Here is a 27,570-nt window from a genome sequence, read left to right as displayed (position 1 = left end):
CCACACATACAAATAAACAGCCAAGTCTACGTCCTCAACACATGGGATACTGCGCGACTAAAGTTCATAAACAGTTTAAGACTCAAGTTTTGTATGAACACATGAACATCCCAAAGCATTTAAAATAAAAAGGGATTAGATACGAGATAACTCACTTGATAAACGATGCGGTGAAAGATATGCAAGAATCAACTCTTAAACAAGCAAAGTTAACCTATAATTAAGATTATTGTTTTAACGATCTGTTTTAAGTCTTGATAATAGGTTAGCATAATTAATAAGTAAATTATTATATAATATATATATATTACCGGAAAAGCAGGGCAGGACAGGGAGGAAGACGGAGGCAGAGAGGAAGACGGCAGAGAGAGCAAGGAGCAAGAGAACAGGAGAGATTAAGTGTTTGTGTGATGTGTTATGAAAATATTATTATTATATATAGGAAAACCCTAGGAGACACAAATCCAGAAAAGGTTCCAAGACAAACAGAACAAGACAAAACAAAAGATAACAAAAGATATCAAAAGATATGGCAGCTGCAGGGGGCAAGATAAAGCTGTCAGGGAACAGTAAAAAGGCATGGGCAGGTCAGATAAAGGTACTGGTCAAGCATGGCAAAAGCAGATCTCAAAAGATAATGTCAGTCACTTTTTCTACCAACCAATGGGGTTGGTACGCATGCAGCGCCGAAAGTAACTATTCAGACATTAGATAGGTTAGGTCAACAGCACAGAAGATAAGACAACACAAAAGCATACAGGCTGGAATAAACAGAAGACTAAAGGGTCAAGCGCGAGAAGGCTGAGTGCGCGAGCGCGAAGGCTGGCACAACAATCCTTAGCGTGCTGCGGGAAGAATCACAATTCCTTAGCGCGCTGCGTGAAGAACAAGAATTCTAAGCGCATCGCGGGAAGAACATACATTCTTAGCGCATTGCGGGAAGAACATACATTCTTAGCGCGCTGCGAGAAGAGTTCTCTTCACGCATCGCAGGAACAAGATGTCTTCACGCAGGCTTCCATGTAAGGAGTCTGGCGCGTGGAGCTGCAGACATCCTTAGGCGGGAAGAACCAAAGGACAAGCAAAGAGGAGGGAAACAAGGCTTAAGGGCGGGACGGCGACAAGAGGGAAAAGAAGGCGGAAAGAGAGAAGGAGAGGGACGTGACGGCGGAAAGGAAAAGAGAGAAAGAGGCGGGAAGGAAAATATATATTATTATTAAAAGTAAAATATAAGTATAAATATTAAATAATAAAAGAGAGATCGGGTCAGAGAAACGGGTACCTGGGTCGGGTCGGATCAGGGCAGATGTCACAATACGGTCGAAGGAATGGTCGGGGACAGGGTCACAAAGGAGGTCGAGTTCGGGAGAGCCGAAAGTCATGGATCAAGAGAAGTTCATAGAAGTCAAGACCAAGAGGATGAGGACCATCATAGTTGTAAAAGCTGAGAAGGTCAAGATCGTGACTCAAATCAAATAGAACAAAAAAGACATGTTCGAAGTTAAAGGTCCGTCTATTTCGGTTCAAAGATTAGGTGGTGACTGTTGGAGATAATTCCCGAACCCGAGTTATGGGTCAGGAAGGCGGGGCCGGTTCGAACTAATAGATTGATCTCATTTCTCATTAATTAATCAATTATTGCAATTAGAGATAATTATTTATTTTATTTATTAGATAGATTTTGAAATTTTATTTAATAGATAAATAGGAGTTTGTGTTCGTCCTTAATTGTAATTGAGTCTTCATATAACCCCAAAGAATTTATGTTAAGGTTACATGAAAATTGATCAAGTTTTGAGTAATTTTCTGAATTAATACCAATATTCTTCGTGTTTTATTCGTGCTCGATTAATTAGTATTATCAATTACGGTACATTAAGTGCATAGAGAATATATTTCTGAAGGGACGGGAGATACATACACATTATTCCGTTTTTCTTAATTTGTTCCAAACAAATGTTTTCAAATATTCTATTCGATTGCATTTGGGAACACTTGTAATGTTTTTATTATCAAGATTCTGTCCAAGGATGCTTCTTATTTTGACTTTTTAGCCCTTCAAACTAAGAATTCACACACACGGAAAGGGACTCTATGCCATGGTGAGTGTGTGCCTGGCTACCTTTCAACTTCCTTTGCGAAATGCAATTTTTTTTCCTTTTTGGTTTTTTTGTTTTATGTATCAGGTAACACCGAGCAAATATTATCCTAGGTTCAAATTTTTTTTTTTGGGATAGCTTAAAAAAATTTTCTTCTAGATCTGCCATTGCACACGGAGCTAGGATTTCAAATTGAGGGCAATTATGAGACCTTGTTATCATTATGAACACACAATATTAGTGTTGGATCAGAGCAGATCGATTATAAAACTAGTTACGTAAGGGTTATATGCCTTTAATTTAAACGATCGCACGTTTTCAACTAACATACGGTAAGCAAGAAAGAAAATATTATTTGGTTGTTTCTATGACAAAATATCAAGTTCATACGATTATTAGTTGGGAGTGTTGGGTCTTGGGGGAGGGGTGGGGGTGTTTGAAGGGATTTTAAAGTGTACACAATCAAAACTATACAAATACCCTTTGTGTTAACAGAGATATCTAACGAAGTTGTTCAATCAATCCAGAAATGGCAAAAAAAAAAAAATGCAAATCACAATGTGTTTCATACAAAAAATAAACTTCTGGATTAAGGTGGTAATTTTGGCCAAATCACAAGGACGTACGGAAATGAACTCAACTCCAGAAAAGGATCTAAAACTCAAAATACTTAACTTTAAATTTTACAATTTCATCTTTACAATCTAAATATCAACCGTTTTGAAAACCCATAAGCAGGTTCAGGTCAACCCACTTGTTTAGCAGGTCGTATTCGGATCGACCTGCTTAATTAACGGGTCACGTCATCAAACCCAAAACCTAATTTTTTGTATCGTGTTTACGGTCATGCTAGAAATTGACGCCTCTAATAACAATAACAACAGTTACTTTTTTTTTTCAAACGGAACTACATAGTTACTTAATAGTTGTAATGATATAAAGAGTAATCTATTTACATAATTAATTTCTAAACTCAAGCAAATACCAAACACTAAACAACTTGCTCTTCATTCTGGTCTTCACAAGGCTCCCTTTTCACCTTCTCATTTACACAAGGACCATAAGCCCAACTACAAGCTACAAAATAAAACAAGTTCACAATACTCATCAATGCAAGAACCCAATAATAATAATCGTAGTGTCCCTTATTAATATTCGTCATGATCCATCCATCTGTCCCGCTTCCTCTAGTTAACTTCTCAACCGCGCTTAGTACAACACTAGCCAGCAAATTAGCCACCCCCATCCCCACCAAGAACAATGAACCCGCAATGCTAGACATGCTCTTAGGGAACTCAGAGTAATAAAACTCGTTTTGCCCAATTGCATTAAACGCCTCGGCTAATCCATGTAAGCAGTATTGTGGAATTAGCCACATTGCTGACATGTTTATCACTTGTTCTGGAACATTAACGACACGCTCTTCGATTGCTTTGTTTCGTCTAATGTGTTCAACAATGCCAGATATTATCATGGCTAATGTGGATATAACAAGTCCTATCCCCATTCTCAACTTGACACCAAGATGAACTTGTTTATGTAACGTTTTTGATAAACATGGGATTATTAAACAGTCGTATAGAATCACCCAAATTGCGATCATACCGATGGTGAAGAAGGGGAAAGAAGCTGGTGGGATTTGGAAGTTCGAGGAACCTAGATGTCGGTCCATGGTTTTCGCTTGGAGGATTGGAAATGATGACTGGCTTACGTTTATCGACATCATGAGCCCGGATGACCACAAGGGGAGGATTCGGATTAGTGATTTTAGCTCCTCGACTTGCTCGATTGTGCATAGACGCCATGGGTTTGATGCAATACCATCTGGTGGTACATCTTTCGGGTTCTGGATTATGCAAGCTTTGTTCAAAAACCTATAAGATGTATGGGTGTTTTAATGAGCAATTTATGGTTGATTAATATAAATATAAAAGTGTTGAAGTTGATAATGAAATCCTTAAACATCTTACTTGAGTCTCTGGGTGGGTACGGTACTGGTGGTGGTGGCGTCGGCTAAGTCTTTACGAAGGTGATGCCACCGGTTTGGAGGTCCAGCGCTAACGTTACGGTTCTTATAAGCAGAAACTAGCACTTGTACAAAGCTTGTGAATATGCTTTGTATAACCTTTGTCTTGAGATAAAGAGAAGAAGCTACAAAGAATATAATGACAGATAAAAGCATGAGAATAACCGGGACGCCGAAACCAACCTTCCATCCAGCATGATCTTGAATGTAGACAATGGCCGTAAAAGCCACAAGCACCGCTAATGCGCTAGCCACATAATACCACCCAAAGAAGCTCTCTAATGCCCTCTCATTGTTGGGATTGTTTTTGTTGTCAATTTGTTCTGCACCAAATGCTAGTGAACACGGTCTAACGCCACCGGCTCCGATTGATATGAAGATGAAAGCAAAGATCAAGAATGCAAATTGAGAATGTGTTGATGGTTTGCAGGTTTCAGTTAATTGGTTGCAGTGGGGTGGCTTCAGTTGTGGGATCATTGTTGTTAACCATAGGAGTAACATCCCCTGTGATAAATATCAAATAGCTTCATCTTTCATTAAAGTAGTAATTTAGAGGGTGTGTATGTATATGCAAAATAATTTAGGGGTTATAAGTGCAACTTCTTAAGTATTACTTTAAAACAAGAAAATAGCAGTTGTGTAAGCTTTATTATTTTGAACGGCCAATTATTTCTTTAATGGGAAAATTTATAAAATGTCTACTCGAGAGATTTTAAATGTGTCCCCAAAATTCAAACTTTCTCTTTGTCCTCTTACTAAACCATCATCCTCTATATTATAAGTTCGAGACGACATGTTTCTTACCCGTCATGTTAGCTCAAATCCATCGTCTCCCCATGTTAGGTAAAATATTGTACCTTATCTTTACTAAAAATATGGATCCTAAACTAATTTAAAAAAATATTTGAATATTTTTAATTTTACAGGTTTTTAAGTTCTGGTATATTGGATTTTGGATAATACTACGATTAAGAAAATTTGTATACTTTGTTTAGATATAATTTTTTAAATAACAAGATTTATTATATTCAATTTTTAAGCTAACATGGCGGGGAAACGACGGGTTTTGAGTTAAGCTGGCAGGGAGGCAACGGGTTTTGAGCTAAGATGGCATGGAGGCGATGAGTTTTGAGCTAACATAGCGGATAGGCGGAAAGTTAAGAAACATGTCGTCTCAAACTTCTAACGTAGAGGCGACAACTATTTAGTAGGGGACAAACAGATAATTTAGCAGGGCATATTTGAAATCTCTCTTTAAAGAAGAGACATTTTGAAAATTCTTTTTTAATTCCAGTTGTCTATGGGACATGAACCCAAGATCTCCCGAATCCTCTCAACCCAAGTTATGTTTAAAGCAATGTTATAAAAACCAGTATTTTACTCATACTAAATTTAGTTTAAAAATGGTACAACTAATTGAACCGGAATGTACCAGGAGATTCAACTGAGTTAAATAATTTACCTTATACTTTTATATAAATACAATTTCAACTCAAAAAATAACCCAAACGTACATTAATAAAGATCACACTTAAACCAAATATCACACATGAATAATGATAAAGTCAGATAAAAAGTTTGTTCTTTGTATACGAAATTAATCATTTACAAAATATGTAAATAAACCAACATTGAAGGGCTTAATTATCTTTTTAGGTTGTTTTATAATAGTTTTATGAATCCAGCAAAATTCTATAACAACAAATACCGAGTTTGAAAATTTAAATTATTCTTAATTGGAAAAATATTGGTCCATGTTTATTTACAAAAAATAATTAATTGTTTTATAATAGTTTTTAAGATAGGCTTGTTAAATTAAAGCTCGAAATAAGCTAATGTTAAAGAGAATTTGAGAATTATTAATAAGTCAAGATCGATTTCTCATAAACTAAACATGTCGAGATCGAGTTAAATGAGCCGAGATTGAGCTTAAACAAGTTTGAGTTCGGACCAACTCGTTTACACCCCTAAACACATGTACATAGGTATTCTTTGTTTATATTTGTCATCTATGCACGACCACAACAAAATTTTAACAGCAAACTAGTTAATATCAATGTATGATAGAATTATGTTTATATTTATAGGGAATGATTCCTATAAAATTTCATTAAATAAGAACAAAATTTCAGCTCGTTTATATTTATAGAGTTATGTTTATATTTATAGGGAATGATTCCTATAAAATTTTAACAACAAATTAAAATTTCAACTCGTTTACTAACTTGGTTTATTTGAAATTAAAATAGAGTTATGTTTATATTTATAGGGAATGATTCCTATAAAATTTCATTAAATAAGAAAACTAATGTTGATCACTTATGAGTAATCAATACGCTTTAAAATAAACAAAGGTATTATTGTGACTAATATAAATATTATGGTTATCTAGTATGAGTATTTTAACTCTTATCAACTTTTCTCAAAATAAATAAATAAAAATAATGAAAGTTTGTACATTAGTACATCTATCTCCTTATGGAACCTTAGGAGGGGGACCAAAACTGAGATTGTATATACTTCAATCTTGAATATTCAAAAAAGAATATTTAGCATGAGTGAAAACACAAAATTTGAGTAAATTTACCAAGAGGGAAAAGAGTGAACCCAAGCCAATGGTGAGGAAGCGACCCAAATATGAATCAGAGAGAAATGCACCCAAAATTGGCGCAAAATTAGTAGCTGCTGACCACAAAAAGATTATGTTTGTGCCTTTAGCCACACCAAACTTGTAATCATTCATCAAATATAGTATCATGTTTGGCACCAAACCATAGCTTGCCACCTTCTCAAATGCCTCATTTGCTACAAGTTTTTTCAAGATTCAAGAAACCCAACAACTTAAACTCAATATTAATCATACCCATGTTGTAAAAATATGAAGTTTATACTCAAGATGAAAACTTTATGATTCAAGAACAACATACCTATAATAAAAGGCATTGTGATCAAGCCACCTTTCTTTCTTGCTTGTGTTTGCTTGTTCACTTCTTCTCCCATTTTCAACTCTCTCTCTCTCTCTCTGTGTCTATCTTTATATAAACTTGCTTTGAAAGACTCATGAATGTAATGCCTCAATTTGTATTTATAAGGAATTTTAATTGGGTGTTATAAAAATATGAAAAAATTACTCAAATTGTTAAATCATAAAGGTGTGGCCCATCACATGATGGTTGCTTGTGAATATGATCACTCAAGAATGAGATTTGATCCTGCCTTGTCGTTGTCAACGTGAATTTGATGATTTTATAGTACTTGCCATTTTTTTTCAAACTATTTATATAGTTTATGTAAAAATCATTTTATATAGTTTTTTTTTTTACATTAACCGGGTATTAAAAAAATTAAGTAATCTAGAAAGCGTGCTTAATGTTTTTAAATTGTGTTTTTAAAGTATATTCGGTAAATAGTTTATGGTAACACAAAAAAAATAATAAAAAAAGGATGGATATTGGAAAGAAAAAAAGAAATGTATTGATGTAACATAAGATAAAGGGTGAGTTAAGTAAAATTGTGTTTTATCTTTGGTAAATAGTTTATGGTGACAAGTAATTAATTGGATTTTTGTTGGGTGGCTTTTGAACGCACATCAGAACAATAATATGCAATGTCCAACCAAAATAAATAGTACAAAACTATTGCCAAATAGAATTTAAGGGGAGAATGTGAATAAAAGAAAACAAAAAACAAACAGATAAATACAACTGAAAATGCTAATAGAAGATATTATTTGAACATTTATTTTGATTTATGTTTGGTTTATAAATACCAAAGATTACAAGTCAAAAAAAAGTTAAAATTGTTTATAGTTATGATAAGAACTTAAAAAACAAAAAATTCGAAAACAATTTTTTTTGTAAAGTCATCTAAACTTTCTAAAAGTTTTATCCTTATATATGCATGAAATTATATGAAAGTTAGTATAATTTTAGCAGCATGTCTGAAATAATTTTTGTTTTATTAGTAGACATGGCATCCAAAAAACCAATCTTGTTTCAACATAATATGCGTCTTTTTACTCGGCCCTTAAAACAAAAGTTTCGTTTTTTACCTGATCTGTTTTCTATCTATAATTAATAAAGCTCAAATTGGAAATAAATAATCCAATATTTTGTATATTGGTCGATAATAATCTTACTTTTAAAAATCACTATCAACGGTCCAACCTTTCAACTATTTTTGTCTCGATGGTCTTCCGTTAAAAAACATTTAACGCCGTTACTTTTTTTTCCGAGTTTCAAACCGATGTTTTAGGACTTTTGATCAGAAGAATGATACGAGTCAACTGATGTAAAACTTATCTTGAAACGACAAAAGCCCTAAGTTCACTGATGTTTTAGGGCTTTGGATCACCACTTTGAGATAAGTTTTACATCAGTTGATTCGTATAATTCTTCCAATCAAAAGCACTAAAACATCGGTTTGAAACTCGGAAAAAAACGTAATGGTGTTAAGTGTTTTTTAACTTAAGACCATTAACACAAAAATAATTGGACCGTAATAATTTTTTAAAGGTAGAATTATTATCGTTCAATACACCAAAATTTGGGATTATTTATTTTCAATTTGCTTTAATGAAATTTCACTAAGTCCATCACTTTAAGAGCATACTTATGGTAATTTATGTTGTGGATAGATCAACTTAAAAAAAGTCATTTGACAAAACTTAAACAAAAGTAATAAATCTAAAGAGACTGTATAATTATTTATTATCTATATAGAGTAAAGTAGAAGTTGGTGCCACAACTTGCATTTTAGTTTTGTTTTTAATATATAAAAGATAGTTTTCCAAAACAAACATAAGTGAAGTTATGGAATGGTGGTTATTACATGTTTCTTTCAAGATAATCATCTGGTTTCGATTCTTGGCAGCAGGAAATGGTGGTTAATATTCTGATTTTTAAGTGAGCGTCTATTTTATTATTATTTTTAATAGATTCAATCACATCTTGCCAACTGATTTTATTTTGGAGGAAAAGGAAATTAAATTGTTTTCTTTTTATATACATATACGCACTTTTTTATATATTTGAACACATGATTTTTGTTTAGTATAAACGCAATCACAAAAGCTTTAGATTTTTGGCTTTAGTTTCGATATCGTAACGAATGCAATCGAACGGATTTTTTTAGTTTCGGTATCGTAACGAGCGCGATGTAAACCGACCAAATTCATGTAGACTCGCCGCCTCAACGACCGCGACCGACAACGCTTGGGTTTTACAGAGACCCGATTTTAACGATCGACGACACTCCATTGGTCCACCTCAACTTTTAGAATTTTTTTAGTTCCAGTACCGTAATGAGCACGATATAAGCTAACCAAATTAATGTAGACTCACCGCCTTCACGACCGCGACCGACAACGATCGGGTTTTACAGACACTCGATTTTAACGACCAACGACACCCCATTAGTCCACCTCAACTTTTAGAATTTTTTAAGTTCCGGTATCGTAACGAGCACGATATAACCTAACCAAATTCATGTAGACTCACCGCCTCAACGACTACGACAGACAACGCTCGGGTTTTACAGACACCCGATTTAACGACCGACGACACCCCATTGGTCCACCTCAACTTTTAGTTTTGGTACCGTAATGAACGCAACTGAAACCTTAATAGACATGACGAAAACTGTCCAAATTGGCGTAGACTCACCGCCTCGACGTCCAAGATTGACAGCACCTGAGTTTTACCAACGTTGCTGATAACGAACGTAACTGACACTAACCGAAATTCACGTCGACTTACTGTCGAGTTTTACCAGCCTCCAAGCATACTATTTTTTTTAACATGTTAATTTAACGAACTTTTTTTAGGTTTAGTTCCAATATCGTAACGAATGTAGCAAATATCCGTTGAATTCACGTCGACTCACTGTCAAGTTTTACCAACGTCCGTACACACTATTTTTTGTAACATGTTAATTTAACGAGAATTTTTTTAGGCTTACTTTCAAATCCTAACGAACGTAGTAAATATCCACCGAATTTGCGTTGACTCTCCGCTACCACCCTCGGGTTCTACCGATAGATTACCCCGCGCAACGCGTGGGTAATTTACTAGTTATTTAGGAAAATCAACAATTTTGAAACATGCAAAGAGAATATAACTTTTTCCTTTTGAAATAAAAGGTTAAATATATTTGGGAAAAAGCTGAGCAAAGGTTGCTGTGAAGAAGGGGACTTTACAGAAAGCTTAGAAAGCAACCAGACACACGTGCGGGTGTGTATCAAAGTTAACGCCACACTCATTATTACCCTTTTCTTTTCTTCATCTCTTTTTCTATCGTCCTCTTTGTTCACGTTTGCTTGTCGTGTTTCGAATTCAATAAAATAAATTATAAGCTTATGTGTTATGGAACGCTGAGGCAGGGTCGCTAAGGGGGACACTTTGGCATCATGAGGCATGGAACACCGCCACATCCCTGGTGTGACGAGGCGAGAGAACCTTAGCGGGCGTGAGGGCATGAGTTGTTTGTTTTCTTATTATTTATTAATAATGCGACCAATTACTTATCTCAACCTTATTCATCATCACATTTATATTTCATCTCACCATGACGTATCTAAGTTGGTGTGAAATGTAAAAGAAGCCACTAAACATAATGAAACGTAATGTTATTCTTTCATCATCATGATCTAACTCCGAGTTATCCGATTCTAGTTGGATTGAAAAGATTGCACCCATTCCACCTAAAAGATACATATTTTAGGGTTCAAATGAATTGACAATGTATGATTAAATGGATGGTGATTTAGGTACTTTTATTGCTCCTCTTATTATTTCTAACAATAATGTTTAGTTTATTGAAAGGACATAACATTAAGAAAGTTCCAATGATATGTTATAGGTTGGGGTTAAGCCTAGGTAGGAATGTAGGATGCTTTTGCGTGTGCTTAAAACACACGTCACCACCACAATCATCATCAAACTGAGACTTAGCTACATAAATTACCAACAATAATCTTTGTCATTCTTATTTCTTACATACATTAAACAATTTATACTCTATGCAATATGCATAATACATAGGTATGCAAATATGAACAAGGGTAGATTTAGCATAGTTTCTCAACTTTCTTGGCAAATTATATTGTAGTGTAAACTTTTATTTTCGTTTAATATATCAGCTAGCTACCTCTGAATAAAAATTTTTTTAGTCTGCGCTATCCTTCAACTTTTTTCTAGGTCCGTCAATTGAATAAGATAATAGGATACAAGAGAACAATAGTTGTATTACGTACGCTTACAAAAGGTACGGGCCTTATTTATGCTAAGAGTCTTATGGCTTAATACAACTTAAATATGATGCAAATACATAAGCAATTGCTGTTTAACACGGAGTAATTAATAAGAGGTAGCAGCCGATTAACAAGTCGAGACATGGATTAAGTATTAATAAGACATGCTTCTACGCCATACTACGTGTGTGTGTGCGGCGGCCAGGGCCGGGCCATGGGTGTGGCTGGGTGGTTGACGGCCACAGGCCCAATACCCCGCTAGGCCTGAAATTATATTTTTTTTGAAAAAAATTATATGTATTTTTATTAAAAACAATATATATATTTAATGTTTAAACACAATTACGTAACCACTTGTTGGTCTAGTGGCAAATGGGTATTACTCACGATCAAGAGTTTGTGGGTTCTACCCTCCCTTGAGACATGTTTAATCTTTTTTTATACAAAAGTTTTTACACAACCTAAATTATAACCAAACAAGCTCATATAAAAATTAGACTGTTTAAACTACAGGTGTACAAAAAAACCGGTTTGGGACCGGTTTTAGGCAAACCAAACCGAACCGGTTTGGGTTGAAAACCGGTTTCACCCAAACCGGTTCCCAACCCGACCCAAACTGCCAGTTTCAGGACCGGTTCCTCTTAAGATCTATCAAACTGGTTTTAAAACCGAACCGGTTTGAGAAAAACCGGCTAAAACCGGTTAAACCGGTTTATAAACCGAACCGACGTGACCAGGTCGGCCTATCTTGTGTCTAAACCAGTTTATAAACCGAACCGGTTTGAGTCAAACCGGTTTTGACCAGCCATTGACCAAACCGGTTCGGTTTGGGTTTAAAACCGGTTTTGTACACCTCTAGTTTAAACCAAAAAATACTTCTTTACTTAAGGCCCAAAAAAACTTTTGCCTTCGGCCCAAAATTTCATTTTGCTTTCTCGGAGCCGGCCCTGGCGGCGGCGCGTAGACAAGCATGGGGGAGGAGAGAGTGGAGTGCAGTGGTGACGGTGTATGAAAGTTGGGGGCGGATGGTGGAGATTTCGGCAGCTAAGAGAGGTGAAGGTGGGATTGGGAGTTTGATGTTAGGGTTTGAATGATGGAGGAGATTGTTTGATCGATGGTGGACTGGTTAATGATCAAAGATCTGGCTATAGAGAAGGGTTTTAAGGAAGGTGTTGTTTGGGTATACGAAGGGGGTTAAAATTTTTAATTTTAAATGAAAGATGACTTGCATACATGATACATGACCGCAAACTTATTTTTGTAATTTATGACACTTGCTCAATGACACACAAAAATGATTGTCGTAAATCTTCTAATTTTCAGAAATTATGACATCGTTTTAATGACTCGCACAATTGCACGTCATAAATCGACGCGTGTCATTGTGCGCATGTCGAAGAAGACCTTTTTTCTAGTAGTGACATCCCATACTTGCGACTGATTAACGACCGTAAATGTTCAGTCGTTAATTTTGTGACCGATTTTGTTTTAGTCGCTAATTTTGCGATCAAATTTGTTTTGGTCGCTAAATTGCGACCGATACTGACTTGGTTGCTAATACGGTCGCTAATTTTGCGACAATTTTGGCTGGTCACAAATTTCGGTCGCTTTTGTCCCTTTGTGTAGTAGTGAATTACGAATGCCCGTGTTTTGACCAATTTAGTTACTTGACGTGCACCATTCTTCAAGCGTTGGAGCTGCTACTCCAACATTTTTCATGTCGTAAATATTGGCTGATTAAAAAAATTAAACGAAATTAAGTAACAAGTTTCAATTTATATAAGCACAATGACAAAAGGCCAAACTTTAAAAAAGATATTATCTGTATATGAATTATGGCATGGTCCCAATCTAAACAGACACTCTTAAAGGCAAGACATCATCAAACCCATAATTGTTTGCATAACTTTTTGAGCGCAAAAGAAAATGACACATGAACCTTGAAACAATTGTTGGCAAGTAGGGTAAACAGCGCTGCTACGATCTCATCTAAGCTTGAAATTGGCTCGTTTCGAACTCTAGTTTAAAATTTTGAGCTCGACTTGTGATTATTTTTTAAGCTCAAGCTCGACCGGGCTAGGCTCATTTACATTTATCAATTTATTTTTACTATTGACAATCATATTCTTGTATATTTATTCAAGAGATATGTTACAACCACAATCATCAGCCAGAGAATTAGCTACATAATTTTGTCATTCTTACACTATTAAACAAGTTTTATTTTATGAAAAACACATAATACAAAATACATATTATACATCACACAGTTTACAGATACAACAAATGCCCCTGCTTTACCGATTCAATTACTTGACCCGCACCATTCTTCAAGTGTTGGAGCTGCTACTCCGATATTTTTCATGTCGTAAATATTGGCTGATTAAAAAAATTAAACGAAATTAAGTAACAAGTTTTAATCTACTAGCTTAAGCCATTAGGATTAAGGTTTCATATATGTCTATTTATAATTGCTCGCGGATTGCAAAAAACATTAACATCAATAATATCTTATTTACCCTTTAATTTAATGTTCACAATTCTCATAACTTTTTGAGCTCAATAGAAAGTGACAGCATGAACCTTGAAACTCAAGTCCCAGATCGATAATCAAACACGAAGTAAACGACTAACTCTCGTTTATATTAATCAGAAAATATAACTCAAAAAAACTGATTACAAACTCTCAAACCCTAACTCGGTTTGACTCTTGATGAACCCTAACTCGGTTGCACCAACTTCACTTATTCTAATGTCTAACCATAACTCGGCTTATATAGACTAACCAAACTTACTAGTCAAGACATTACCAAATATAATAAACCCCAATTAGAACCACATAAACCCATTACATATTAACGAATTCCATAGGCCCAATAGGTCCAACCCGGTCACCTACACGTGACGAGCATATTAAGTTGGAAATTACGTCCAACAGAAACAACTGTTGGCAACCCTGGGGTAAACAGGTACTGATCCCAGCTCAATCTCATCTAAATTCGGCTCGTTTATTAGTTATTAGTTTAAGTTTAAATTTATTATTTATTTATAGATAAGTGTATTTATATATATTTATAATAATAATAATAATTTATTATGGAGCATACTATTTAGTTATTAATCTTAGTTTTTACATATAATCATAATTTTATGTAAAGAAAACAACTAATAAATAAAAACTATATAAACGATAGGCATATGAGCCTAATCGAACTCAATAAGTGAAGCATGGGTTCGGGCTCATTTATTTAATGAGTTTATTTTTAGGCTTGAGTTCATTTAAGCTCGGCTCGATTTGAGCTTTTAGCGGTAGCCAAACAGGCGGTTCAAAATGTGTTTATATTGGGTATGGCCGTATGGGTCAATCAGTGTCTGGTTGTGTTGGGTTAAACACTGGTTGTCCGTTATTTATAAACAAAAAGCACGTTAAAATTGATTGCAAGAAAGTACTGTTACAAATAAAAAAAAATTAATGTTTGAATTAAGCCATTTAGGTGGTTGTACGTGATCAATATGCTTCACTTATTTGACAAAGCATCAATAGCATACTTCCACAATTTCTGGGCTTTCCAAAAGGTTTGGCCCGACATCGACCCATGTAGCTAAAAATGTTCATGGGTTCGACACAAAACTGAGCCAAACCCGTTTAGACAAAAATGAAAATAAGCATACCAGCATGCACATCAGGGGTAGCAGCAGCTGTAGCATCAACAATAACAGTAACAGACTTGTAATCAAGTGATACCGCATTAAAAACAGTCTGCCTTATGGAATTTGGAGTTTGAACACCTGTAACCAAACATATACACCTAAACTAGTAAACTGAACTATTCATAATGGCATATTAAAAACATAATAATATAAAGAAAGTTGATTTAACAACAACAACCAAACTATCAATCCCTGCTCCTTGCAGAAACGAGTGAAGATTTGTAGCAAAAAATGCACTAAAGCGCGTCTTAACAACCTTATAATCTTCTGGCTTGATGACTAGACCATCAACCAGTTCTACGCCTTTACTCCCTTTTGATGTCGGTTTTAGTTTTCCATTAGCATAAAATGGTCTCCTAAATAACTCAACGTCTCTTCCCAACGGGTACATGAAGACTTGGATATAAAAACATAACAAAATGACACATGAGAACTGAAATACAAAATGTATGTGTTATAGGTAATTTTATGGAAATTGATACCGACCGAGTTCGCATCGCTTATATACATACGTACATTACAAATACAATATACATAATCATTTCCCTGAATAGTAACATGAAAAATAAATACTTGGTTATTTTTTTTTTTCCAAAGTTACAATTTCACACCCTTATACTACCAATAATATACGTCTTTATATCATTTAGTTATTATTTAATTTTATTTTTCTCTTAACAACTTTTCTTCGTTAATTTAAAACAAAATAAATTAAACGGACAGCTATGGTTTATTTTTAACTCAATATTCCAATAATAAAGTATTTTTTTTTAGATATCATACACTAGGGACTAGCATTTTTTTACCTAAGTGCAATACTATACCGATACCGACTGCACAATATTCTAGTACCAGTTTTATCTTTTGTCACAATAGCGCTTCTCCGCAGCAACACGTTGGTCAAGCTAGTTAGCTATTGATGAGCCCTCTACTTTGAGTGTTTACAAAAATGGTCCTTATATTTTTAATTGTAACATAATGTTAATCACAAAATTGACAAAGGTAATAACAAGGTATGTTAGTATAGAAAAAGTACCCAAACAACAACGAAGCCTCGGCGTCTAGCATCTTCAACGGATTCGATAACTTTGGGGGCGATAGCTAGACCAGCATCAAGACGTATTGGGCTAACTTCCAACAAAAAATCATTCTGAAAAGCAGACAAATAACTCAAATTGCAAGGGTGAACAGAATAATACCATGCAAAACATAGACGGACCCACTATACAAGGTGCGGGCAGTGTTTTTCTTTAACCTTTATGTAAAGTATATTACAGTTTTTCAACCACTCTCTTAAGATATTTTTTAACGTTGACCCCTCATTTAATAAACTTGCTTAAGAAAAAAGAAAATCAAACTGTACATTTAGCATTTGTAAAAGAAACTTAGTATAAAAAAATGAGTTTCGAATTCGATCAAGTACTTCGGTTATTCACATTTTTGTGGTTAATATTCCTCAAAACCACATTTTAGCTCTTAGTTTTATCGATATGAACGACAAGTTATCCTTATTTATGTGACTTGCAACTCAAACCAAATATTCGGATGAGCATTAAAAAAAATGGTTTGAGTGCAAATGTAGGTGAGGAGTAGTCAAGAAAGAAACGGAACCTGCATATCAATGACAAGAAGAGCGGTGGTGTTGCGAGTGCGATCAGCCACCATTACTAACCTGTGAAGATCAGATGCCGAAATTTGGTTTTGCGTTTATGGTCTGTTTTGTTTTGGCTCGGAGATATTAATGGTTTGAAGACTGGTGTGGTTGTAAAACTTGGACACACGATTATCACATGTGATCATTTCATATATATTATTATATATAAATAAATTTTACGGATGAGAGGAGTAAATACTAGTCAGTGGCTTCCTATGTCTAAAATCCAATCCCACACCGTCCCAAACAACCGAGCACGCCACTAGAGGCATGGATTTAGTCATTTGGCGTCGTGGAGCTGTCTATAAAATCATCTTATCATTCATGTGGTTCCGGTTTAACATGACAATTCCAGCACTGGCTCTTTCGATGTGGCGTTGTGGAGCTCTCTAAAAGATCCAAAGAGTTATCGGAACAAAGAACACAAAGATTAACTTAATCGGTAATCAGAAACAGCATTAGGCAATCATTTAAAAGAGTTTAAAATAGTCTTAAACCTAGAGATAAATGAAAATAAAATATAAAGATAAACCCAATTTGAAAAGGAAACAAATTAGATGTTTGAATTTCGTTGGCTTCCGGTCCTCAGTCGATTGGGTCGAAGTCGTTATCATTTTCGATCCCACTGTGGTTCACAGTCTAACCAGCCTTGGACCATACAGAGGCGGCTCATAAGTGCTCAACCGAACCAGTAGTATATATATGTAGTCTCCTGTTACATCAAGAGTCTTATACCGAAAACATTGTGATAGAATCTAGAATCTGGACTCAAGAAAATGATTCGGTTACTCAAATAAAAGACCCAATTCGAGAAGCATTGGTCTCCATACTACAATAGAACTAGATATAATTTAGATTAACTTAGACAATCCAAAACAAGCAAGGATCTAACTCTTATTTATACTAAAAGGTAATCAGTAATCTTCTCAACTAATTATGCATAATTAATGGCAAAGATTAGTGATCAAATTTTAGTATAAATAAGAGTTAGACCCTTGCTTGTTTTGGATTGTCTTAAGTTATCTAAATTATATCTAGTTCTATTGTAACATGGAGACCAATGCTTCTCGAATTGGGTCTTTTTTTGAGTAATCGAATCATTTGTTTGAGTCCAGATTCTAGACTCTTTATCACATTGCCTATAAAGCAGCTTAGCAGTCTTGATAAGTTTAAATAACACTTGTGTATTAATTATTAGTCAAGGTTCAAGAGATCTGCTACCACCACAATCATCAACCAGACAATTAGCTACATAATTATGTCATTCTTGCATTATTAAACATTTTTTATTCTATGAAAAAGACATGATACAACATACATAAATGCCCTTGTTTCACAGATTCAGTTACTTGACCCGCACCATTCTTCAAGTGTTGGGGTTGCTACTCCGATATTTTTCATGTCGTAAATATTGGCTGATTAAAAAAATTAAACGAAATTAATTAACAAGTTTTAATCTACTAGCTTAAGCAATTAGGATTAAGGTTTCATATATGTCAATTTATACTACTCGCGTATCATAACAGAATATCAACATCAATGATACTTCTACAGTTCTACCTTTACAGCTCGCATAATTTTTTAATCTCAATAGAAAGTGACAACATGAACCTTGAAACAACTGTTGGCAACCAGTGGGTAAACGAGTAGATCCGAGCCCAGTCTCATCTAAGCTCGAGCCTGGCTCATGAGTAGCGTTCAACCTTGAACTCATCCGGGCTCAGCTTGTTTACACCCTGTTGACAACCTAGGTGAAGTTTTGCTCAAATAACATATAAAGATTGAATTTGTGAATTCAACAGCTGTGAACCCTTATTAAAGAAAAGCCAGGTCATACAAGGATACATTCACATCTAAACAAGTAAACATCGCGTGCACCAAAAAATACGCATTTACAACCAAAATAAAAATGTATATAAAATAATTATGTTAAAACTATGAGAATAGATGCTCATTTCTCTTTTATCTTTTAAATTTTGTTATAAAATACACAATATGTTTAAGCTATTACATAATAATTTTTTTTTTAAATAAGCAGGTCAAGCTGCGAACCCACCAAGTTAACCCAACCATGACCCATGTCTCAAAACAAGTTCATAGGTTCTGCAAGAAACTGGCCCTACCCCGTTTAGATTGAAACAGTATCAGCGAGAGAGAAAGAAAATAAGCATACCAGCGTGCACATCGGGGGTAGCAGCAGCAGTGGCATCAACAATAACAGTAACAGACTTGTAATCAAGTGATACCGCATCAAAAACAGTCTGCCTTATGCAATTTGGAGTCTGAACACCTGTACCAAGCATATACACCTAAACTAAACCATTCATAATAACATATTAAAAACAAAATAATCCAAGAATAGTTGATTTACCAACAACCACTAAGCTATCAATCCCTGCTCCTTGTAGAACCGAATGAAGATGTGTATTAAAAAACGCACTAAAGCGCGTCTTAACCACCTTATAATCTTCTGGTTTGATGACTAGACCATCAACCAGTTCTGCACCTTTACTCCCTTTTGAAGTCGGTTTCGGTTTTCCATCAGCATATAAATGTCTTCTAAATAGCTCAACGTCTCGTCCCTGCGGGTCATGCTCTCGCACAACCTACATAAAAACTTATACACATATAAAAAACATAACAAAAAACAACCCTTTTTTGTCATTGAAAGTTAATAGTCGAGGCGGGTATTCGGGTATGGACCAGTTACAAGATTAGTTTTATGTGGGAATGGGACGGATAAGATATTAGGTGATACCCGTCCCGGCCTGAATCCTGATTAACAAAACCATACGTGCTCGTTTGCCGTTACCATAACCGCAAACATTTTCTTTTAATTTTTCATCTTTTTCTGTCTTCGGGTAATAGAGTAATCTAGGGGTGAGCAACCATCGGTTTGGTTCGAGTATTATCCATAACCGAAATCAGTTCGGTTAATAACTAAATCCAAACTTGGGCTAAAATTTTAAACTTAACATAGTGAGCCAACCACCTTGCTTCCTAGAAATACATGAAATAGAGGTATAAAAGCTAGAAATATACGTAAATACGAATGGTTCGGTTAATCCGGTTCGCCCAAGGGTACACACAAAACCCCTAACCGACTTTCAGCTAATTCATTTTGGTTTTCGGTTAATTTCGGTTAGTTGCTAAATTGACAAATAATAATAATAATAATAATAATAATAATAAAATAAGAAAGTAAGTACACACCCAAACAACGAGGAAGCCTCTGCGTCTGGCTTGATCGACGGCTTTGATGACGTTGGGGACAATAGGTAGACCACCGTCAACACGCATTGGCCCATCTGCTAATATAAAATCATTCTGCATATCGATTACAACAAGAGCAGTGGTGGTGGTGGTTCCAGTGTCATCAGCTGCCATCACTAACCCTCTCGGAAGATATCCCCAAATTTGCTTTTCAGCTTATACTTATTTGGAAAGGGCGAAATGAAAAGGTGTTCGATAGGAGGTCAACTTGAAGATGAGATTATTGGAGATATAAAATCCCTCGGTTTTCTTTGATGTCCAAGTTTAGATCGTTAAATTGGTTGAGTTGGTGTAAATTTGGTTTTATGTAACCTTTTCGATTCCTTTCGGTGTCGTGTGATGTTCTCCGGTTTGTGGAGGCAGCGACTGGGTGTTTGTTTGTGTTGATGGTGTTGTTCTTTGTTTATAAAAGTTTATAGTTCGAAAAAAAAAAAACAATCATACTGGTTGGGTTGAGTAATGTTTCATGAACAAGTTTTGGTTACATGGATATCACTCATATCAATAGTAGACTCGTAACTATCAAAGTTCTAAATCCTATTAAAGTACAAGATGCTACCGCGTCTTGTTTTATATTTAGCTGCTTGGTTGCCGATAGACAAAAGAGCTATCGCTAAACTAACTTGCTACCACAACACAAAGTCGCTATTGACATTCACTAACTTTCGTTAGTTAACCTACGCTGAGCAATAGATTATCATACTAAGAATGTATTCTCTTTAATACTTGCTATTGCTTAACCCTAATCCTATAGTATTTAGTGGGGACCTCTCCTAACGGAATAATGGTGACTCATTTTCTCCAATTGGTGAGGATTTCCTCACAATCTCTGTGTCCCATACCATGTCATTTGAGATGGTCCTTTGTTGTAACAAATCGATCAAATAACTATATATGAACAGGGGAGTTTATAACTCATTAAAACTAACTTAACCAAAGATAATAATAGTTTGGTTTGAAATTTATATGATTCAACATATGATTTATGATTTAAAAATTCAGCTATAACGATTCAGCTTGTATTGTATATAGAGGTGCACAAAACGGGTATTTTCAAAAACCGGAACCGTTTCCCCGTATAGTCAATAAAAGTCAAAACCGAGTCGATTAGGAGCCGGTTCCAGAAATCGTCGAGTATTTAACCGGGTTTTTCGTGTTTTTTTCAGGTTTCGGGTAGGGTCGGATTTTGACCGGGGAAAAGTGGTACCAGTTCCGGTCAAGTTCGGTTCCGGGTACAGGTATCAGGAGAAACCCATACTACGTCGTGCGCGTGGGTCAGATATGGTAGGAACCGGTTCCGGTTCGGTCCGTAACCGGGTATTTTATGCACTTCTAATTGTATATATAAAAAAACTTTTTATTTTTTGGATGGTTTTATGGGTCGGACTCCAACTGGCCCAACTTTTTTTAAGAGCGACTGGCCGACCCAACTGGTATTGGGCCAAACTTAGAGCCGAGCTGGGCTCTAAACTTAGTGGTTTGGTTTGAAACGGAATGCATTTTCTTTGAAATGAGTCACGACATTGTTTAATGTATTTAAAACTAAAAAAAGAGTATAATGTTTATTCAAATTATAGGCCCCTCGTTCATACTGATTTGGTTTGGTTTTATCTTTTTGAGCCATGAACTCTATATCCATATACACCTCTTATTACAATTGCCAGATATTTCATTTTTGTCACTTCACAGTCTTATAGAAAAGTATAAAAATGGATGTCATTATCATCCAAACAGCTTTTATGCATACTCACATGGGATGGGTATCAGATTAGATTTGGTTTCAAAATTTACCATCGAAATTTGTAATATTTGTTCAGTCCATTTTCTTCAAATTATTTTCCTTGCTAATATATTTTTTTTTTGTTTAATATAGAAACCCTAGATAGAAAAAGTGTGAGTTGATAAGAAATTTTAGGTTTTGATATGAATTTATCATGTATGTTTAACGTTACAACATGCCCCTAAAACCAAGGGTGTGAGCTTCTAACATTACACAAAATTCACGATTTGAATTTAATTTAAACAAGGCGATTCGTATTCGGTTGATTAGGCGGGTTCATAGGCTGACCTCCGATATGATTTTATGTAATAGAAAAAAAAAGTTCTCGCAAACATATTTTATGTAATAATGTTATATTTTTTTCTTAGGTGAATCTAGTTTTCAAGCGATAATATTCTTATGAAAGTATTTTTCTTATTATATTTATATTTGTATATTTTCTTGTTATATATTATTTTAAAGCAATTTGTTTACTCACGAAGTAATTAGAGCACATTCACGCACGATGCAAATAGTATATAGTAAACTTGTGATTATATATTCGTAATGAAGCTTTGATTTTTAAATAAAAGGATATTGTAAATCCAAACCAACATTTAAACAACAGGACTTCGTTCCACATCTATATGCATTTGTTTTTAACGATAATATATTACTTATCCGAGTTTAATGGGTCATGCATAGTAATGTTATGACTCCAAGACAATGGCGAAGCCACATGTAATTCACCAAGTTAGGCCGAACCAAGTTAATTTTTGGTTTCATATGATATATAAGTACGATTTAACGAGCGAACTTAGCATCATTTTAAAAAATATAGGAACTTATTGATTATGAAATATTTAGTTAAAAAGTTTTTTTAGCAATGAATAATAATTTTATAAAATATAAAAATCATTTAAAAAAAACTACAAAAATTAGTAACAAATGTTATAACTCATATATGTTATATAGATTATAAAAAAAACCTAGAATTATTAATAATATGAGTAAATAAGCCCAGCCCAATTAACATTAAACATAATACCAAAATACAAATTAAATAGAAAAATAGCCAAAAACAACACCTATCAATATCTTTTTCAACAGCCAGGCCCAAACTATATATAGCCTCCTTCACCAGTTCGGGCCAAAACAATGCTGATATCCATTTGTTATGATAGTGATATTGTGTTTTATTTATTTGGTCAAATGACCAACCCGACCCATCCGGGCCCTGAAACTTTGATGCCGGAAAAAGATCGAGCACCGAAATATTCCGAATCCATAAGATAAAATTTTTGGCTCCGTCACTGCTCCAAGATCAGCGAATGTGGTTTTTAAAAGATTGGATTTTGCAATTCAAAAGGGGTAGCGGCGCAACTTGTTGTTCGCTTGCCTTTTGTTTTTATATAATCACTACCTTACTTATTATAATTTATATCATTAAATAAAAAAATTATAATAAAATACACAAATAAAAAAATTAAAAAAAGAAAGAAAGAAAAAAGATGCAACAATTTTACATGAAGTCAAATTAAACCACTCCTAATCACAACACAATACCACCCAAAACGTCTCTTTTATCAAATTTTTTAAGATGGTCGGTGCACTTTGTGGCCCAAAATCGTTCATTGTGTTCACCTCTTCTCCACCTTTAATCAATCACGATTTTTATCGAATGACGATAAAAAGGATCTCAAAAACTATTTTATTTGTTTTTAGATGATTAAGCTGCTATTTGTAATTACTATTATTTTCTGAAAATTAATGGCTAGAATTAATAGTGAGTGCCAACTAGATGCGTATATCGAATATTCGAATGCATAGATGTAAGTTCGCGAAGATGTGTTTATTAGTTTATAGAAATTACTATTTGCATATTAACTGGGATAAGGATTATCTATCAAGCTAGTGGTTTTTGTGTATCTTGTCAATATATTTACTCGTGTTACCTCTTAACATTTTGGACGTTCAAGTGATACGGATGGTCTGAATTTCTTTGAATGCTAAACATTTGAATAGCGCCATTTATACAAACTTATCTTTCATATGCATGTATCTGTAGGTTTTCTCGGTGTCCTTTCGATACCAAGGATTTAGGAAATGTCAAGATATCTTACAATGTCCATTATTAGAGCATTGGAGTATCCGATTATGTTCATATATTAGGATAATAACATCCATACATACTGATCAACTATTGGTGTTTAATTAGAACCAAAAACCTTGAAGCGTGGCTATCACCAAAAACCTTGTAGCCTAGCTGTATAAGTGTTATAAAGCCGCCCCTCCTAATTAGGTTAAGATAACGATTCACGTGGTGAGCAAAATGTGTAGATTAGGGGTATGTTTGGTACGAGGTAATGGAATAGATGAGGGAATGGAATGGACATGGTAATGGAATGGAGAAAGGAATGAAATAGATCATTATCATTCCATTGTCATGTTTGGTTACCATGTAAGACTGGAATGATTAATCACTTTATCATTATTAATATTTTTATTAGTAATAATAATAAATAAATAATATTAATAATAAATGAATATTCATAATAAGTATTTTTAGGACCTCGTGCTGCAACGAGATCGTTAAACTGTATATGCATTGTGAAATGTTAACTCATTTAATTTAAAAATAAAATATATTGATAATGTAGTAATAGTTATATTATAATATACAAAACGATAATGATAATATAATAACTATAATTAGAAAATAATAATAATAATATGATTATAATTTTATTATAGTAATAATGATGTTGACTTTTTGACTTTTTCATTTCTTGAAGGAATGAAAAAAAAACACCTATACCCAAAGGAATGAAAATCCTAAAAATAGAAGGAGTTTCATTCCATTTGGAATGATCCATTTCATTCATGCATGGTAACCAAACATGTTTTTTTCAATTCCTTTGGAATGGTTTATTACATTCCACCTTTCATTCCTCAATAACAAACACTACCTAGATGTATAATTAGTGAGTGTGTGAGTTAGCTAGTAAAAAAATATTACCGTTGTTTAGCCAAGAGCATCATGTAATTCACCTTGGGCACACATAGCCTCACAATTTGTCACTAGTCGTGTTTACTAGCTTCAAATAATATATATATATATATATATATATATATATATATATATATATATATATATATATATATAACTTAGAATCTTCTTTATATCAAAACAATTCAAAATAGATTATCCATTGAGATATCAAAATGACAAACACAAAAGGACATGTTTGAATTATATAAAAAAATTGAGTTCTAGACACTTCCACAATAAGCATGTTATTGACAGCCAGGATTCCACCCCCACATAGTTGCATAGACAACGTTATATTCCTTTCTATCCTCAAAATTCTGTTATCCAAAATAATTTTAATAGTAATCTAACTGCAATCTATAATTATGTCATAAAATATTGATTTATTAGTCTAACAAATCTTAATAAAACACTTAAACCATTACTAAAAGAAGTAAACTTTCAAAATTAGGGGTGTAATTAAACTTTCAATACCAAAGAAAACTTGAAAAGTAAAAAATATATATATATATGAAAATTAGTTTTATAGTTTGGCTTAAACGTATATGGATAAGTTTTAGAGGTAACACGCTTAATAAAATATGTTAGTTTTAGGTCAAGCTGACGGGTTTATAAGTTTTGGGGGGTATATTATGTCAATACCTAAAAATGTAAATGGACATCCAACTTTAAACTATAATTTCACGTTTGTGTTTTTTGTTTAACTTTGTCATTTTAACGTATGCAAGTCATGTTCAGACAACCAGAGATACACATTTGATACGTTTTATGGGTTGTGTCAAATTTTTGTTTTAAGTATTTAAAACGCTGATCAATAAACACCATCTTTATAAAACCCTATTCAAAATGAATTAAATTTGTTAATTAGTTCTCTAAGAACTATCAACACAAGAATAGTATTTACAAATTATAATGATTATGACACCTAACATTTCTTAATTGTGTATATTTCAAAATACCAAACATTACATGATTTATTACATCAATTCATTTTTGTCATCGTCTAAAATTATTATTATTATTATTATTATTATTATTATTATTATTATTATATTTGAATTTTTCATTATATAAGGGGGCTGTAGTGTCATTTGCAAAGCGCCCACTCCCAATTCTCCTCATCTTTTCTCCATTTCTTTAAATTAATTAATTAATTAATTTTTAAAAAAATGCCAGGAATTGCATTTGGTCGTTTTGATGATTCCTTCAGCTCAAGCTCCATCAAAGCCTACATTGCTGAGTTCATTTCCACCCTTCTCTTCGTGTTCGCGGGTGTCGGGTCAGCCATTGCTTATGGTATACATTTTCTCACTTTCTTATTATTACTTCCCATGCAAATTTCATGTTTTGTACGTAAACTAATTGTTAATTTTGTGTAATGTGCAGCCAAGTTGACCGCAGACGCCGCCCTTGACCCAGCGGGTTTAGTGGCCGTTGCAGTCGCCCATGGCCTTGCACTCTTTGTTGCGGTTTCCATCGCTGCCAACATCTCTGGTGGCCACGTCAATCCAGCTGTCACCTTTGGATTGGTTGTTGGCGGTCAACTCACCGTCCTAACTGGTATCTTTTACTGGATTGCCCAACTCATTGGCTCCACCATCGCATCCTTCCTTCTTAGCTACGTCACTGGAGGCCTGGTAAGTACAGACAGCGTCGGTTCAATTTTTTTGAGGCCTGAAGCAAATTTTAAGATCCGGTCTTTTTAAATACATATTCTTTTTGCTTGGGATTTTAACATGTAAGAATATGATGATACACATTTTTTGTACACGGTTGTACATAATAGGGTTATAGTAACTTTTACTAAAAATAAATCTTTTCTAGATAATATTGATTTTTTTTACTGAAAATTGAACAAAGTTGAACCCTTAAAAGTTTGAAACTTTTCATATAGGCCCAAGGCTTAGCTTAGATTTTTATACAGTCGAAACACAACAAGAATAAAGGGTTGTACATTATGCATAATTACTTATACCATACTTTCCTTTTTAGGCCGTGCCTATCCACGCCGTTGGTGCAGGTGTTGGAGCTATCCAAGGAGTCGTGTTTGAGATCATAATTACATTCGGATTGGTGTACACAGTTTACGCCACCGCATGTGACCCCAAGAAGGGAGCTTTAGGCACAATTGCACCCCTTGCTATTGGTCTCATTGTTGGTGCCAACATTTTGGCTGCTGGTCCATTCTCTGGAGGATCAATGAACCCTGCCCGATCATTCGGTCCAGCTGTAGCCAGCGGTGATTTCTCTGGGCACTGGATCTACTGGATCGGACCTCTCATTGGTGGTGGGTTAGCCGGAGCTATTTACAGCAATGTGTTTATCAGCAATGAGCACGCTCCCCTTTCCAGCGAGTTTTAAGTTTTTATTGTGAACCAATGAATTTGTAATTGAAATTAAAGGAAGGAAATCAATTTATTTGTTTTTCTTTCTTTTTCTATTTTATTTTTTATTTATGAAAATTAATGAAATTTGGTTTTTATTGTGTTTTTGTCAATTATGTGTGATTCAAGCTTTTTTCTTGATTTTGAATAATGGGTGAAGTTGGTAGAAGCATTGTCATCATGGATATGTAGTGGTGGGTCCATTTGCTTTATCGGGCCATTTTGTTTGATTCTTTTTACCAGCATGGCGTGGGTGGGCCATTTGTACCAATCAATGCATCTGATTTTATGGGCTTCTTGACCCTGACCGGCTAACCCTGACATCAAATATGAGAAGAAATATCTAGCATATACATTGTCTAC

At 34.4% G+C, this 27,570-nt stretch overlaps 3 protein-coding genes across 3 annotated transcripts; 1 reads left to right on the top strand and 2 right to left on the bottom strand.

Annotated features, from left to right (window-relative positions):
- Positions 1 to 3,090: 3,090 nt before the first annotated feature.
- On the bottom strand, positions 3,091 to 7,140 carry LOC143557581 (protein NRT1/ PTR FAMILY 1.2-like). The gene is made up of 4 exons (XM_077046620.1): positions 7,053 to 7,140; positions 6,713 to 6,930; positions 4,070 to 4,629; positions 3,091 to 3,973 (listed from the first exon to the last, which is right to left on the bottom strand). Exons 1-4 carry the CDS (start codon positions 7,123 to 7,125, stop codon positions 3,091 to 3,093), a joined length of 1,734 nt encoding a protein of 577 aa, XP_076902735.1. The 5' UTR covers positions 7,126 to 7,140.
- Positions 7,141 to 18,051: 10,911 nt separating this feature from the next.
- LOC143557559 (putative inactive nicotinamidase At3g16190) lies at positions 18,052 to 20,169 on the bottom strand. The gene is made up of 4 exons (XM_077046601.1): positions 19,953 to 20,169; positions 19,111 to 19,345; positions 18,913 to 19,029; positions 18,052 to 18,154 (listed from the first exon to the last, which is right to left on the bottom strand). Exons 1-4 carry the CDS (start codon positions 20,124 to 20,126, stop codon positions 18,081 to 18,083), a joined length of 600 nt encoding a protein of 199 aa, XP_076902716.1. The 5' UTR covers positions 20,127 to 20,169; the 3' UTR covers positions 18,052 to 18,080.
- A 5,748-nt stretch (positions 20,170 to 25,917) lies between these two features.
- Positions 25,918 to 27,308, top strand: LOC143557590 (aquaporin TIP2-1-like). Its single transcript, XM_077046628.1, has 3 exons — positions 25,918 to 26,119; positions 26,210 to 26,460; positions 26,816 to 27,308. The coding sequence occupies exons 1-3, from the start codon at positions 25,993 to 25,995 to the stop codon at positions 27,182 to 27,184; spliced, it is 747 nt and encodes a 248-aa protein (XP_076902743.1). The 5' UTR covers positions 25,918 to 25,992; the 3' UTR covers positions 27,185 to 27,308.
- The last annotated feature ends 262 nt before the right edge of the window (positions 27,309 to 27,570 follow it).

This window comes from Bidens hawaiensis, unplaced genomic scaffold, assembly GCF_021521415.1.
Source record: "Bidens hawaiensis isolate Kalapana, Puna unplaced genomic scaffold, B.hawaiensis_p1.1 tig00019071_1, whole genome shotgun sequence".
Lineage (NCBI taxonomy): Eukaryota > Viridiplantae > Streptophyta > Magnoliopsida > Asterales > Asteraceae > Bidens > Bidens hawaiensis.
Note: the sequence above shows the minus strand (reverse complement) of the source record. Positions and strands in the feature narration are given on the sequence as shown.

Bases quoted from the DNA above. Each gene is read 5' to 3' on its own strand.
- LOC143557559 (XM_077046601.1), bottom strand. From the start codon at position 20,126: ATGGCAGCTGATGACACTGGAACCACCACCACCACTGCTCTTGTTGTA. The intron at 19,346-19,952 runs GTGTGTACTTAC...GTTTTTATGTAG, and splicing joins GAGGCTTCCTCGTTGTTTGG to GTTGTGCGAGAGCATGACCC. The intron at 18,155-18,912 runs GTATGCTTATTT...TTTTTTAATCAG, and splicing joins TACCCCCGATGTGCACGCTG to CCAATATTTACGACATGAAA.
- LOC143557590 (XM_077046628.1), top strand. From the start codon at position 25,993: ATGCCAGGAATTGCATTTGGTCGTTTTGATGATTCCTTCAGCTCAAGC. The intron at 26,120-26,209 runs GTATACATTTTC...TGTAATGTGCAG, and splicing joins CGGGTCAGCCATTGCTTATG to CCAAGTTGACCGCAGACGCC. The intron at 26,461-26,815 runs GTAAGTACAGAC...TTTCCTTTTTAG, and splicing joins GCTACGTCACTGGAGGCCTG to GCCGTGCCTATCCACGCCGT.
- LOC143557581 (XM_077046620.1), bottom strand. From the start codon at position 7,125: ATGGGAGAAGAAGTGAACAAGCAAACACAAGCAAGAAAGAAAGGTGGC. The intron at 6,931-7,052 runs GTATGTTGTTCT...AAAAACTTGTAG, and splicing joins CACAATGCCTTTTATTATAG to CAAATGAGGCATTTGAGAAG. The intron at 4,630-6,712 runs GTAAATTTACTC...TATTTATCACAG, and splicing joins GTTCACTCTTTTCCCTCTTG to GGGATGTTACTCCTATGGTT.